The sequence below is a fragment of the Oncorhynchus gorbuscha genome, linkage group LG21, assembly GCF_021184085.1.
Source record: "Oncorhynchus gorbuscha isolate QuinsamMale2020 ecotype Even-year linkage group LG21, OgorEven_v1.0, whole genome shotgun sequence".
NCBI classification, from domain to species: Eukaryota; Metazoa; Chordata; class Actinopteri; order Salmoniformes; family Salmonidae; genus Oncorhynchus; species Oncorhynchus gorbuscha.
The window spans coordinates 1,115,492-1,129,088 of NC_060193.1; the positions used below are offsets into that span (position 1 = coordinate 1,115,492).

At 44.2% G+C, this 13,597-nt stretch overlaps 1 protein-coding gene across 1 annotated transcript in view; it reads right to left on the reverse strand.

Moving 5' to 3' along the window:
* LOC124008822 (butyrophilin-like protein 10) overlaps nucleotides 1–13,369 on the reverse strand; it is a 48,090-nt gene extending 34,721 nt beyond the window's left edge. Inside the window, exons 1-3 of the mRNA XM_046320393.1 lie at nucleotides 13,249–13,369; nucleotides 12,663–12,848; nucleotides 3,359–3,709 (exon numbers count right to left, since the gene is read on the reverse strand). Coding sequence (XP_046176349.1) covers nucleotides 3,359–3,709; nucleotides 12,663–12,848; nucleotides 13,249–13,369 — 658 coding nt within the window. The remainder of the gene's footprint in view (nucleotides 1–3,358; nucleotides 3,710–12,662; nucleotides 12,849–13,248) is intronic.
* Nucleotides 13,370–13,597: the final 228 nt, after the last annotated feature.

The window sequence follows — 13,597 nt, forward strand, 5'->3', positions numbered from 1 at the left end:
ATACATGATGAGGGAGGAAGACCAGCTGAATACATGATGAGGGAGGAAGACCAGCTGAATACATGATGAGGGAGGAAGACCAGCTGAATACATGATGAGGGAGGAAGACCAGCTGAATACATGATGAGGGAGGAAGACCAGCTGAATACATGATGAGGGAGGAAGACCAGCTGAATACATGATGATGGGAGGAAGACCAGCTGAATACATGATGATGAGGGAGGAAGACCAGCTGAATACATGATGAGGGAGGAAGACCAGCTGAATACATGATGAGGGAGGAAGACCAGCTGAATACATGATGATGGGAGGAAGACCAGCTGAATACATGATGAGGGAGGAAGACCAGCTGAATACATGATGAGGGAGGAAGACCAGCTGAATACATGATGAGCTGGAGGAGGAAGACCAGCTGAATACATGATGAGGGAGGAAGACCAGCTGAATACATGATGAGGGAGGAAGACCAGCTGAATACATGATGAGGGAGGAAGACCAGCTGAATACATGATGAGGGAGGAAGACCAGCTGAATACATGATGATGGGAGGAAGACCAGCTGAATACATGATGAGGGAGGAAGACCAGCTGAATACATGATGAGGGAGGAAGACCAGCTGAATACATGATGAGGGAGGAAGACCAGCTGAATACATGATGAGGGAGGAAGACCAGCTGAATACATGATGAGGGAGGAAGACCAGCTGAATACATGATGAGAGGAGGAAGACCAGCTGAATACATGATGATGGGAGGAAGACCAGCTGAATACATGATGAGGGAGGAAGACCAGCTGAATACATGATGAGGGAGGAAGACCAGCTGAATACATGATGAGGGAGGAAGACCAGCTGAATACATGATGAGGGAGGAAGACCAGCTGAATACATGATGAGGGAGGAAGACCAGCTGAATACATGATGAGGGAGGAAGACCAGCTGAATACATGATGAGGGAGGAAGACCAGCTGAATACATGATGAGGGAGGAAGACCAGCTGAATACATGATGAGGGAGGAAGACCAGCTGAATACATGATGAGGGAGGAAGACCAGCTGAATACATGATGAGGGAGGAAGACCAGCTGAATACATGATGATGGGAGGAAGACCAGCTGAATACATGATGAGGGAGGAAGACCAGCTGAATACATGATGAGACCAGCTGAATACATGATGAGGGAGGAAGACCAGCTGAATACATGATGAGGGAGGAAGACCAGCTGAATACATGATGAGGGAGGAAGACCAGCTGAATACATGATGAGGGAGGAAGACCAGCTGATCTCTAACAGAGGAAGGAATAAATGCCAATTATATGTCGATAGGGGACAACCTTGTTTTACTCCTCTAGATAGTTTTAAACTTTCTAAGATGTAGCCATTATTTACTATTTTACACCTAGGGTTCCTATACATAACTTTAACACATTTTATAAGAGATTCCCCAAAATTGAAATATTCCAAGCATTTAAATATAAACTCCAGTTGTACTTTAAAAGCCTTTTCAAAATCAGCTGTGAAAACCAGGCCCCGATATTTCATAGTGTTCTATTGTTTCCAGTACTTGTCTTATATGATCTCCAATGTAAAAAAAAAACCTGTCTGATTAGGATGAATAATATCTGACTACTGACTACTGATAATACTTTTTCAATTCTATGCTCCAAGCATTTTGCATTTTTCCCCATATTCCATCCAGTTGGCTTTATTTTTTATAATACATTACACTATAAATATATATATATTTTTATAATGTATTACACTGGATCTGTCTTGAATAAGTTCCTACATTTCTTTTTGTTTTCCCTCTTATTACAATTTATCATCTAGTAGGCTTTGATTAAATTTCCAATATCCTCGCCCACGTGGAAATTCTGTAGGAGTATATATGCCAATTATGTGACGATCCGACCGCATTCTGTTCCCTTATCAACACTTTCCAAACTTTTGGTGAAAAATAGAAAGTAGTCAAGATGATTGATTAAAGCCTCCGCCATGAATATCTCAGGGTATTTAAGACTCCATATATCCACTAATTCCAATATATCCATGAGTGCCTGAGGGTGATAGTTTGATAGTTTGTAGTGTGATTTCCTTTCCGGTCCATAGAGGTATTTAAGACCGTATTAAAATCTCCCACCATAATAATAGAGTCTAGTGTTGCTTGTAGAGTTGATCAATTCTTATAGTTTCAAAGAATCATATTCGGACCGTATAGGAGCTGGTCCAAATTTAAAATAATCCATCTACCTTGAGGACAATTTGCACATTTGGATCAAAATTACTTATTTAAGTTGTCAAGTCAGTTATGATGCCTGGGTTAACTGCCTGTTCAGGGGCAGAACAACAGATTTGTACCTTGTCAGCTCGGGGATTTGATCTAGTAACCTTTTGGTTACTAGTCCAACGCTCTAACCACTAGGCTACCTGCCGCCCCATCATCACCACTTTTGAATTTCTCCCATGGGAGAAGTATATTTCACCCCCCAGTCCTTTTCCAAAAAAAAAAAAAAAAAAAAATAAAAAATAAAAAAAAAATAAAAAAATTGTTGAATGAGTTTCCTGTAAACAATAGATATTATATTCCTTCTCTTTTAGCCAGGTAAATACTGATCGTCTCTTCTAATTACCTGCTTACAATTATACCTGGCTATACTTATTTCACCACTTACCATAATGAGACACAACTTTCAATTCTATTTATCATAATATATGTTTGTAAACGTAGCATTAAAAAGTAACATGATGATTGAGTGTCTATATAGCTGTACCATGATCTTTGCCTTTCTACTAAGTAAACCTCCAATTGGTCCCTACTATTCCACCCGCTAAAAGCCCTCCTCATCCCGAGTTGGGTTGTCATCCCAATGCCCAGCAGACCACCCTCGACCCCCTGTATCCCATAACCCATAACATACTGGGATCCATCCTTTTAAAAGAGCACACAGTGCCATTTACAGGAAACTATATATGGCTGTACCATGATATTTGCATTGCTACTAATTGGTCCCCACTATTCCACCCACTAAAAGCCCTCCTCATCCCGTGTTGGTTTGTCATCCCAATGCCAGGCAGACCACCCTCGACCCCCAGTATCCCATAACAGACTGGGATCCTTTGAAAAGAGCACACAGTGCCATTTACAGAACAGAAGTAGATCAACTGTCAAATGCATTTCCATCGCCCTCACCTCGATTTGTATTATATATAGCCATCAAAATACATGTATATATATTAAAAATCTTGTTTCTTATTTTCCATAATTAGCTATCAATATTAAGATTATTTTTGTGCAAAAAAGAAAACAGCCAGATTTACCAATACAACCTCTGATCACATCTCCAGTATTCATGACTCACCAACAAAGAGTTGAACGGAGGTTTCCTTCACCTGGCTGATCAGTGTTGGAAGGAAGCACCTGTATCTTCCAGCATCAGAGAGAGTAACTCTGGTCAACTTTAAGGAGACGATGCCGTTCTCCAGTTCGTCATGAAACATTGATGTCCTTCCCTTGTAGGATGTATGCTGCTCCACGTTGGAGACTCGACCTTGACGGTAAAGATGGACATTTGCTGCTTTCGGGTTCAATCTTGTCCACTCCACTGTCATGTCCTCAGCACTGACATTGGGTTTCAGGGAACATGGTAGAATGATGTCATCACCAGCTAAGGCAACGACTCGGTCAGCCGGTCCAACAACCTCAGACGACCCTGGAGAAACACAAATGACACACAGTTAAAGACAACTGGTAACTTCCTGTTGCTCCATGGATTCTGGCCCATATGACACCATTCATTCCTATGTGAAGACTCAACAGCATTGAAGCCAAATGAAGGCGGTTAAGATGGCGTCTCATGTGGGAGATTTATGTAGACAGTTTGAGCTACTCCAGGAAATGACATTACAGACTAGCTCAGTTCTGCCCCCTCTCATTAAGTATCTCAAGTTGAAGGCCAACCGGGGTACTGCAGGCTGTCATTAGACATAACATGCAGGCTAGCTCAGTGCTGCCCCCTCTCATTAAGTAACTCAATATGAAGGCCAACCGGGGTACTGCAGGCTGCCATTAGCAACTACACACTGAGTACACTGAGTATACAAAACATTATGAACAACTGCTCTTTCATTGGCTGCCAGGCCTGGGCCTAAAGACTCATTTAGGACTCCGGATCCGGCTGTCAGCAGTTTTAGAATCAGGCGTTTGTACTACCTGGGTACACAACTTAATAGCATGTCTGATATGTATTGGGATACAAAAAGGATTGATTTGAAAAACCAATAGAATAATTTTGAAATGAATTCTAAAACTCACAGTGCAGAGACTTAAAAACCAGTGTAATGTGTTCTCTGTCTGGTCTTGGTCAGTACATGACCTAGACCTAATACATTATCTATAACAGAGGAAGGAATGATGAGGGAGGAAGACCTGTCATGTTTTGTCATTTATTATCATGTCTTGTCCCTGTGCTCCCCATTCTATTCGTTTCCCTCTGCTGGTCTTATTAGGTTCTTTCCCTCTTTCTATCCCTCTCTCTCCCCCTCCCTCTCTCACTCTCTCGCTCTCTCTTCTCTCTATCGTTCCGTTCCTGCTCCCAGCTGTTCCTATTCCCCTAATCATCATTTAGCCTTCCCACACCTGTTCCCGATCCTTTTCCCTGATTAGAGTCCCTATTTCACTCCTTGTTTCCCGTACCTGCCCTGTCGGTTCCTTGTTTAGTATTCACCGTGCTGTGTTTGTGTATCGCCCTGTCGTGTCGTGTTTTCCTCAGATGCTGCGTGGTGAGCAGGTGTCTGAGTCTGTCTGGTTCAAGTGCCTTACCGAGGCAACCTGCTGTTCACCTGCTGTTCAAGATCGAGTCTCCAGTTTGTCCTCGTCATTTCGAGTGAAAGTTGTGTTTTTTTGATTGTATTTACTTTACTGGATTAAAGACTCTGTTTTCGCCAAGTCGCTTTTGGGTCCTCTTTCACCTGCATGACAGAAGGAACCGACCAAGGAATGGACCCAGCGACTTCAGACGCTCGTTACACTGCCGTCGAGATCCAAGGAGCCATGCTCGGCAGACACGAGCAGGAATTGTCTGCTGCTCGCCATGCCGTGGAGAACCTGGCCGCTCAGGTTTCCGACCTCTCTGGACAGTTCCAGAGTCTACGTCTCGTGCCACCTGTTACTTCCTGGCCTGCCGAGCCTCCAGAACCTAGGGTTAATAACCCACCTTGCTACTCCGGGCAGCCCACTGAGTGCCGCTCCTTTCTCACGCAGTGTGAGATTGTGTTCTCTCTCCAACCCAACACATACTCTAGAGAGAGAGCTCGGGTTGCTTACGTCATTTCACTCCTTACTGGCCGGGCTCGAGAATGGGGCACAGCTATCTGGGAGGCAAGGGCTGATTGCTCTAACAAGTTCCAGAACTTTAAAGAGGAGATGATTCGGGTTTTTGACCGTTCAGTTTTTGGTGGGGAGGCTTCTAGGGCCCTGGCTTCCTTATGCCAAGGTGAACGGTCCATAACGGATTATTCTATTGAGTTTCGCACTCTTGCTGCCTCTAGTGAGTGGAACGAGCCGGCGCTGCTCGCTCGTTTTCTGGAGGGACTCCACGCAGTGGTTAAGGATGAGATTCTCTCCCGGGAGGTTCCTTCAGATGTGGACTCTTTGATTGCTCTCGCCATCCGCATAGAACGACGGGTAGATCTTCGTCACCGGGCTCGTGGAAGAGAGCTCGCATCAACGGTGTTTCCCTGCTCCGCATCGCAACCATCTCCCTCCTCTGGCTCAGAGTCTGAGCCCATGCAGCTGGGAGGGATTCGCATCTCGACTAAGGAGAGGGAACGGAGGATCACCAACCGCCTGTGCCTCTATTGCGGAGTTGCTGGACATTTTGTTAATTCATGTCCAGTAAAAGCCAGAGCTCATCTGTAAGCGGAGGGCTACAGGTGAGCGCAACTACTCAAGTCTCTCCATCAAGATCCTGTACTACTTTGTCGGTCCATCTACGCTGGACCGGTTCGGGTGCTACATGTAGTGCCTTGATAGACTCTGGGGCTGAGGGTTGTTTCATGGACGAAGCATGGGTTCGGAAACATGACATTCCTTTCAGAGAGTTAGAGAAGCCTACGCCCATGTTCGCCTTAGATGGTAGTCATCTTCCCAGTATCAGATTTGAGACACTACCTTTAACCCTCACAGTATCTGGTAACCACAGTGAGACTATTTCTTTTTGATTTTTCGTTCACCGTTTACACCTGTTGTTTTGGGTCATCCCTGGCTAGTATGTCATAATCCTTCTATTAATTGGTCTAGTAATTCTATCCTATCCTGGAACGTTTCTTGTCATGTGAAGTGTTTAATGTCTGCCATCCCTCCCGTTTCTTCTGTCCCTACTTCTCAGGAGGAACCTGGCGATTTGACAGGAGTGCCGGAGGAATATCATGATCTGCGCACGGTCTTCAGTCGGTCCCGAGCCAACTCCCTTCCTCCTCACCGGTCGTATGATTGTAGTATTGATCTCCTTCCGGGGACCACTCCTCCTCGGGGTAGACTATACTCTCTGTCGGCTCCCGAACGTAAGGCTCTCGAGGATTATTTGTCTGTGTCTCTTGACGCCGGTACCATAGTGCCTTCTTCCTCTCCGGCCGGGGCGGGGTTCTTTTTGTTAAGAAGAAGGACGGTACTCTGCGCCCCTGCGTGGATTATCGAGGGCTGAATGACATAACGGTTAAGAATCGTTATCCGCTTCCCCTTATGTCATCAGCCTTCGAGATTCTGCAGGGAGCCAGGTGCTTTACTAAGTTGGACCTTCGTAACGCTTACCATCTCGTGCGCATCAGAGAGGGGGACGAGTGGAAAACGGCGTTTAACACTCCGTTAGGGCATTTTGAGTACCGGGTTCTGCCGTTCGGTCTCGCCAATGCGCCAGCTGTTTTTCAGGCATTAGTTAATGATGTTCTGAGAGACATGCTGAACATCTTTGTTTTTGTCTATCTTGACGATATCCTGATTTTTTCTCCGTCACTCGAGATTCATGTTCAGCACGTTCGACGTGTTCTACAGCGCCTTTTAGAGAATTGTCTCTACGTAAAGGCTGAGAAGTGTTCTTTTCATGTCTCCTCCGTTACTTTTCTCGGTTCCGTTATTTCCGCTGAAGGCATTCAGATGGATTCCGCTAAGGTCCAAGCTGTCAGTGATTGGCCCGTTCCAAGGTCACGTGTCGAGTTGCAGCGCTTTTAGGTTTCGCTAATTTCTATCGGCGTTTCATTCGTAATTTCGGTCAAGTTGCTGCCCCTCTCACAGCTCTTACTTCTGTCAAGACGTGTTTTAAGTGGTCCGGTTCCGCCCAGGGAGCTTTTGATCTTCTAAAAGAACGTTTTACGTCCGCTCCTATCCTCGTTACTCCTGACGTCACTAGACAATTCATTGTCGAGGTTGACGCTTCAGAGGTAGGCGTGGGAGCCATTCTATCCCAGCGCTTCCAGTCTGACGATAAGGTTCATCCTTGCGCTTATTTTTCTCATCGCCTGTCGCCATCTGAGCGCAACTATGATGTGGGTAACCGTGAACTGCTCGCCATCCGCTTAGCCCTAGGCGAATGGCGACAGTGGTTGGAGGGGGCGACCGTTCCTTTTGTCGTTTGGACAGACCATAAGAACCTTGAGTACATCCGTTCTGCCAAACGACTTAATGCCCGTCAAGCTCGTTGGGCGTTGTTTTTCGCTCGTTTCGAGTTTGTGATTTCTTACCGTCCGGGTAGCAAGAACACCAAGCCTGATGCCTTATCCCGTCTGTTTAGTTCTTCTGTGGCTTCTACTGATCCCGAGGGGATTCTTCCTTATGGGCGTGTTGTCGGGTTAACAGTCTGGGGAATTGAAAGACAGGTTAAGCAAGCACTCACGCACACTGCGTCGCCGCGCGCTTGTCCTAGTAACCTCCTTTTCGTTCCTGTTTCCACTCGTCTGGCTGTTCTTCAGTGGGCTCACTCTGCCAAGTTAGCTGGTCATCCCGGTGTTCGAGGCACTCTTGCGTCTATTCGCCAGCGCTTTTGGTGGCCGACTCAGGAGCGTGACACGCGCCGTTTCGTGGCTGCTTGTTCGGACTGCGCGCAGACTAAGTCGGGTAACTCTCCTCCTGCCGGTCGTCTCAGACCGCTCCCCATTCCTTCTCGACCATGGTCTCACATCGCCTTAGACTTCATTACCGGTCTGCCTTTGTCTGCGGGGAAGACTGTGATTCTTACGGTTGTCGATAGGTTCTCTAAGGCGGCACATTTCATTCCCCTCGCTAAACTTCCTTCCGCTAAGGAGACGGCACAAATCATTATCGAGAATGTATTCAGAATTCATGGCCTCCCGTTAGATGCCGTTTCAGACAGAGGCCCGCAATTCACGTCACAGTTTTGGAGGGAGTTCTGTCGTTTGATTGGTGCGTCCGTCAGTCTCTCTTCCGGGTTTCATCCCCAGTCTAACGGTCAAGCAGAGAGGGCCAATCAGACGATTGGTCGCATACTACGCAGCCTTTCTTTCAGAAACCCTGCGTCTTGGGCAGAACAGCTCCCCTGGGCAGAATACGCTCACAATTCGCTTCCTTCGTCTGCTACCGGGTTATCTCCGTTTCAGAGTAGTCTGGGTTACCAGCCTCCTCTGTTCTCATCCCAGCTTGCCGAGTCCAGCGTTCCCTCCGCTCAGCGTTTGTCCAACGTTGTGAGCGCACCTGGAGGAGGGTGAGGTCTGCACTTTGCCGTTACAGGGCACAGACTGTGAGAGCCGCCAATAAACGCAGGATTAAGAGTCCAAGGTATTGTTGCGGCCAGAGAGTGTGGCTTTCCACTCGCAACCTTCCTCTTACGACAGCTTCTCGTAAGTTGACTCCGCGGTTCATTGGTCCGTTCCGTGTCTCCCAGGTCGTCAATCCTGTCGCTGTGCGACTGCTTCTTCCGCGACATCTTCGTCGCGTCCATCCTGTCTTCCATGTCTCCTGTGTTAAGCCCTTTCTTCGCACCCCCGTTCGTCTTCCCTCCCCCCCTCCCGTCCTTGTCGAGAGCGCACCTATTTACAAGGTACATAAGATCATGGACATGCGTTCTCGGGGACGGGGTCACCAATACTTAGTGGATTGGGAGGGTTACGGTCCTGAGGAGAGGAGTTGGGTTCCGTCTCGGGACGTGCTGGACCGTTCACTCATTGATGATTTCCTCCGAATGATGTATCATGTTGTGTTTGTTATGAATGATGTAGCATGTTGTGTTATGAATGATGTAACATGTTGTGTTATGAATGATGTAACATGTTGTGTTTGTTATGAATGATGTAGCATGTTGTGTTTGTTGTGAATGATGTAGCATGTTGTGGTATGAATGATGTAGCATGTTGTGGTATGAATGATGTAGCATGTTGTGGTATGAATGATGTAGCATGTTGTGGTATGAATGATGTAGCATGTTGTGTTTGTTATGAATGATGTAGCATGTTGTGTTTGTTATGAATGATGTAGCATGTTGTGTTTGTTGTGAATGATGTAGCATGTTGTGGTATGAATGATGTAGCATGTTGTGTTATGAATGGTGTAGCATGTTGTGGTATGAATGATATAGCATGTTGTGTTATGAATGATATAGCATGTTGTGTTATGAATGATGTAGCATGTTGTGTTATGAATGATATAGCATGTTGTGTTATGAATGATGTAGCATGTTGTGTTATGAATGATATAGCATGTTGTGTTATGAATGGTGTAACATGTTGTGTTATGAATGATGTTGCATGTTGTGTTATGAATGATGTAGCATGTTGTGTTATGAATGATGTAGCATGTTGTGTTATGAATGATGTAGCATGTTGTGTTTGTTATGAATGATGTAGCATGTTGTGTTTGTTATGAATGATGTAGCATGTTGTGTTTGAATGATGATGTAGCATGTTGTGTTATGAATGGTGTAGCATGTTGTGTTATGAATGGTGTAGCATGTTGTGTTATGAATGATATAGCATGTTGTGTTATGAATGATGTAGCATGTTGTGTTATGAATGGTGTAGCATGTTGTGTTATGAATGATATAGCATGTTGTGTTATGAATGATGTAGCATGTTGTGTTATGAATGGTGTAGCATGTTGTGTTATGAATGGTGTAACATGTTGTGTTATGAATGATGTTGCATGTTGTGTTATGAATGATGTAGCATGTTGTGTTATGAATGATGTAGCATGTTGTGTTATGAATGGTGTAGCATGTTGTGTTATGAATGGTGTAGCATGTTGTGTTATGAATGGTGTAGCATGTTGTGTTTGTTATGAATGATGTAGCATGTTGTGTTATGAATGATGTAGCATGTTTGTTTGTTATGAATGGTGTAGCATGTTGTGTTTGTTATGAATGGTGTAGCATGTTGTGTTTGTTATGAATGGTGTAGCATGTTGTGTTTGTTGTGAATGAATGGTGTAGCATGTTGTGTTATGAATGGTGTAGCATGTTGTGTTATGAATGGTGTAGCATGTTGTGTTATGAATGGTGTAGCATGTTGTGTTTGTTATGAATGGTGTAGCATGTTGTGTTTGTTGTGAATGATGTAGCATGTTGTGTTTGTTATGAATGGTGTAGCATGTTGTGTTTGTTATGAATGGTGTAGCATGTTGTGTTTGTTATGAATGATGTAGCATGTTGTGTTTGTTATGAATGATGTAGCATGTTGTGTTTGTTATGAATGGTGTAGCATGTTGTGTTTGTTATGAATGGTGTAGCATGTTGTGTTATGAATGGTGTAGCATGTTGTGTTTGTTATGAATGATGTAGCATGTTGTGTTTGTTGTGAATGATGTAGCATGTTGTGTTTGTTATGAATGATGTAGCATGTTGTGTTATGAATGGTGTAGCATGTTGTGTTTGTTATGAATGATGTAGCATGTTGTGTTTGTTGTGAATGATGTAGCATGTTGTGTTTGTTATGAATGATGTAGCATGTTGTGTTTGTTATGAATGATGTAGCATGTTGTGTTATGAATGATGTAGCATGTTGTGTTATGAATGGTGTAGCATGTTGTTTGTTATGAATGATGAATGTTGTGTTTGTTGTGAATGATGTAGCATGTTGTGTTTGTTATGAATGATGTAGCATGTTGTGTTTGTTGTGAATGATGTAGCATGTTGTGTTTGTTATGAATGATGTAGCATGTTGTGTTTGTTGTGAATGATGTAGCATGTTGTGTTTGTTATGAATAATAATATATAATAATAATAATAATAATAATAATATATATAATAATAATAATATAATAATAATAATATAATAATATAATAATAATAATAATAATAATAATAATAATAATAATAATAATAATAATATAATAATAATATAATATAATAATAATATAATATAATAATATATGCCATTTAGCAGACGCTTTTATCCAAAGCGATGATGTAGCATGTTGTGTTTGTTATGAATGATGTAGCATGGTGTGTTATGAATGATGTAGCATGTTGTGTTTGTTATGAATGATGTAGCATGTTGTGTTTGTTGTGAATAATAATATATAATAATAATAATAATTTAATATATATAATAATAATATAATAATAATATAATATAAATAATATAATATAATAATATGAATGATTTAGCATGGTGTGTTATGAATGATGTAGCATGTTGTGTTTGTTATGAATGATGTAACATGTTGTGTTATGAATGATGTAGCATGTTGTGTTATGAATGATGTAGCATGTTGTGTTATGAATGATGTAGCATGTTGTGGTATGAATGATGTAGCATGTTGTGTTTGTTGTGAATGATGTAGCATGTTGTGTTATGAATGATGTAGCATGTTGTGTTATGAATGATGTAGCATGTTGTGTTATGAATGGTGTAGCATGTTGTGTTATGAATGATGTAGCATGTTGTGTTTGTTATGAATGATGTAGCATGTTGTGTTATGAATGATGTAGCATGTTGTGTTATGAATGATGTAGCATGTTGTGTTATGAATGATGTAGCATGTTGTGTTATGAATGATGTAGCATGTTATGTTTGTTATGAATGATGTAGCATGTTGTGTTTGTTGTGAATGATGTAGCATGTTGTGTTTGTTATGAATGATGTAGCATGTTGTGTTTGTTATGAATGATGTAGCATGTTGTGTTTGTTGTGAATGATGTAGCATGTTGTTTGTTATGAATGGTGTAGCATGTTGTGTTATGAATGATGTAGCATGTTGTGTTATGAATGATGTAGCATGTTGTGGTATGAATGGTGTAGCATGTTGTTTGTTATGAATGATATAGCATGTTATGTTTGTTATGAATGATGTAGAATGTTGTGTTATGAATAATATAGAACGTTGTGTTTGCTATGAATGATGTGTCATGTTGAATTTTGAAAAATTATGAAAAATGTAGCATGTAGCATGTTGTGTTTGTTAATAATGATGTAGCATGTTGCACCATCTCACTTTCACACCCAGAGGCCTACCCCAAATCACACCCTGCGTGACAGTATTCCCCCCATCCCCCCTAAAGGTGCGGACTCTGCCCGCACAACCAGAACCCATAGGGCATTTCTCAGCAGTGTTAGCTCTGGTGAGGTACGTACACCCCGCTCCACCTCTGGCTCGGCCCACTTAGGTGGCGGGGACCCTCGCCGCCGACCCAGGACTGGGGACCCTCGTAGCGGGCCTCAGACTGGGGGCCCTCATTGCGGGGGCCGGACTGGGGACCCTTGTAGTGGGCGCCTCTGGAAGCTCCGGACTGAAGGGCACCTCTAGAAGCTCTTGACTGAAGGGCGTTGCTGGAGGATCCGGACTGGAGGGCGACTCTGGAGGGTCTGGACTGGAGGGCGTTGCTGGAGGATCCGGACTGGAGGGCGACTCTGGAGGATCCGGACTGGAGGGCGTCGCTGGAGGCTCCGAACTGGAGGAAGACTCTGGAGGGAGGAGACGCCGAGACAGCCTGGAGCGTGGGGCTGCCACAGGGCCCACCAGGCTGGGGAGAACTACAGGAGATCTGGCGTGTAGAGGAGGCACCGGATGAACAGGGCTGTGGGGAGCACTGGAGCTCTGGTGCGCAGCCTTGGCACCACTCCTCCAGGCTGAATGACTACTTTAGCCCGGCCCCTCCAGAGTGCAGGCACAGGTTGAACCGGGCTGTGGGAGAGCACTGGAGATCTGGTGCTTAACACTCGCACCTCTCCATTAGGCTCAATGCCCAGCACCGGCGGAGCGCAGGCATAGGATGAACTGAACCCTCCCAACGCCCCGGAGACACAGTACGCAGAGCCGGTGGAGGATACCCTAGGCCGAAACGGCGCACCGGAGACCAAACATGCTGAGCTGGCACAATCCGCCCTGGCTGGATGGCCACTCTCGCATGGCACTTGCGGGTGGCTGGCATATAGCGCTCCGTGCGCTTCACCGCATAACACAGTGCCTGACCAGTACCACGCTGCTTCCGGTAAGCACGGGGAGTTGGCTCAAGTCTATCGCCTGACTCTCCATTTGGACGGGACCTTGTTCAGCTATGGCACAATGTTTTTATTTCATTAACATTTGTACTGGCAAAAAGTTAGTAAAAAAGTGGTGATCAGATAAAGCAACATCAACAATAGAGGATATGTCAATA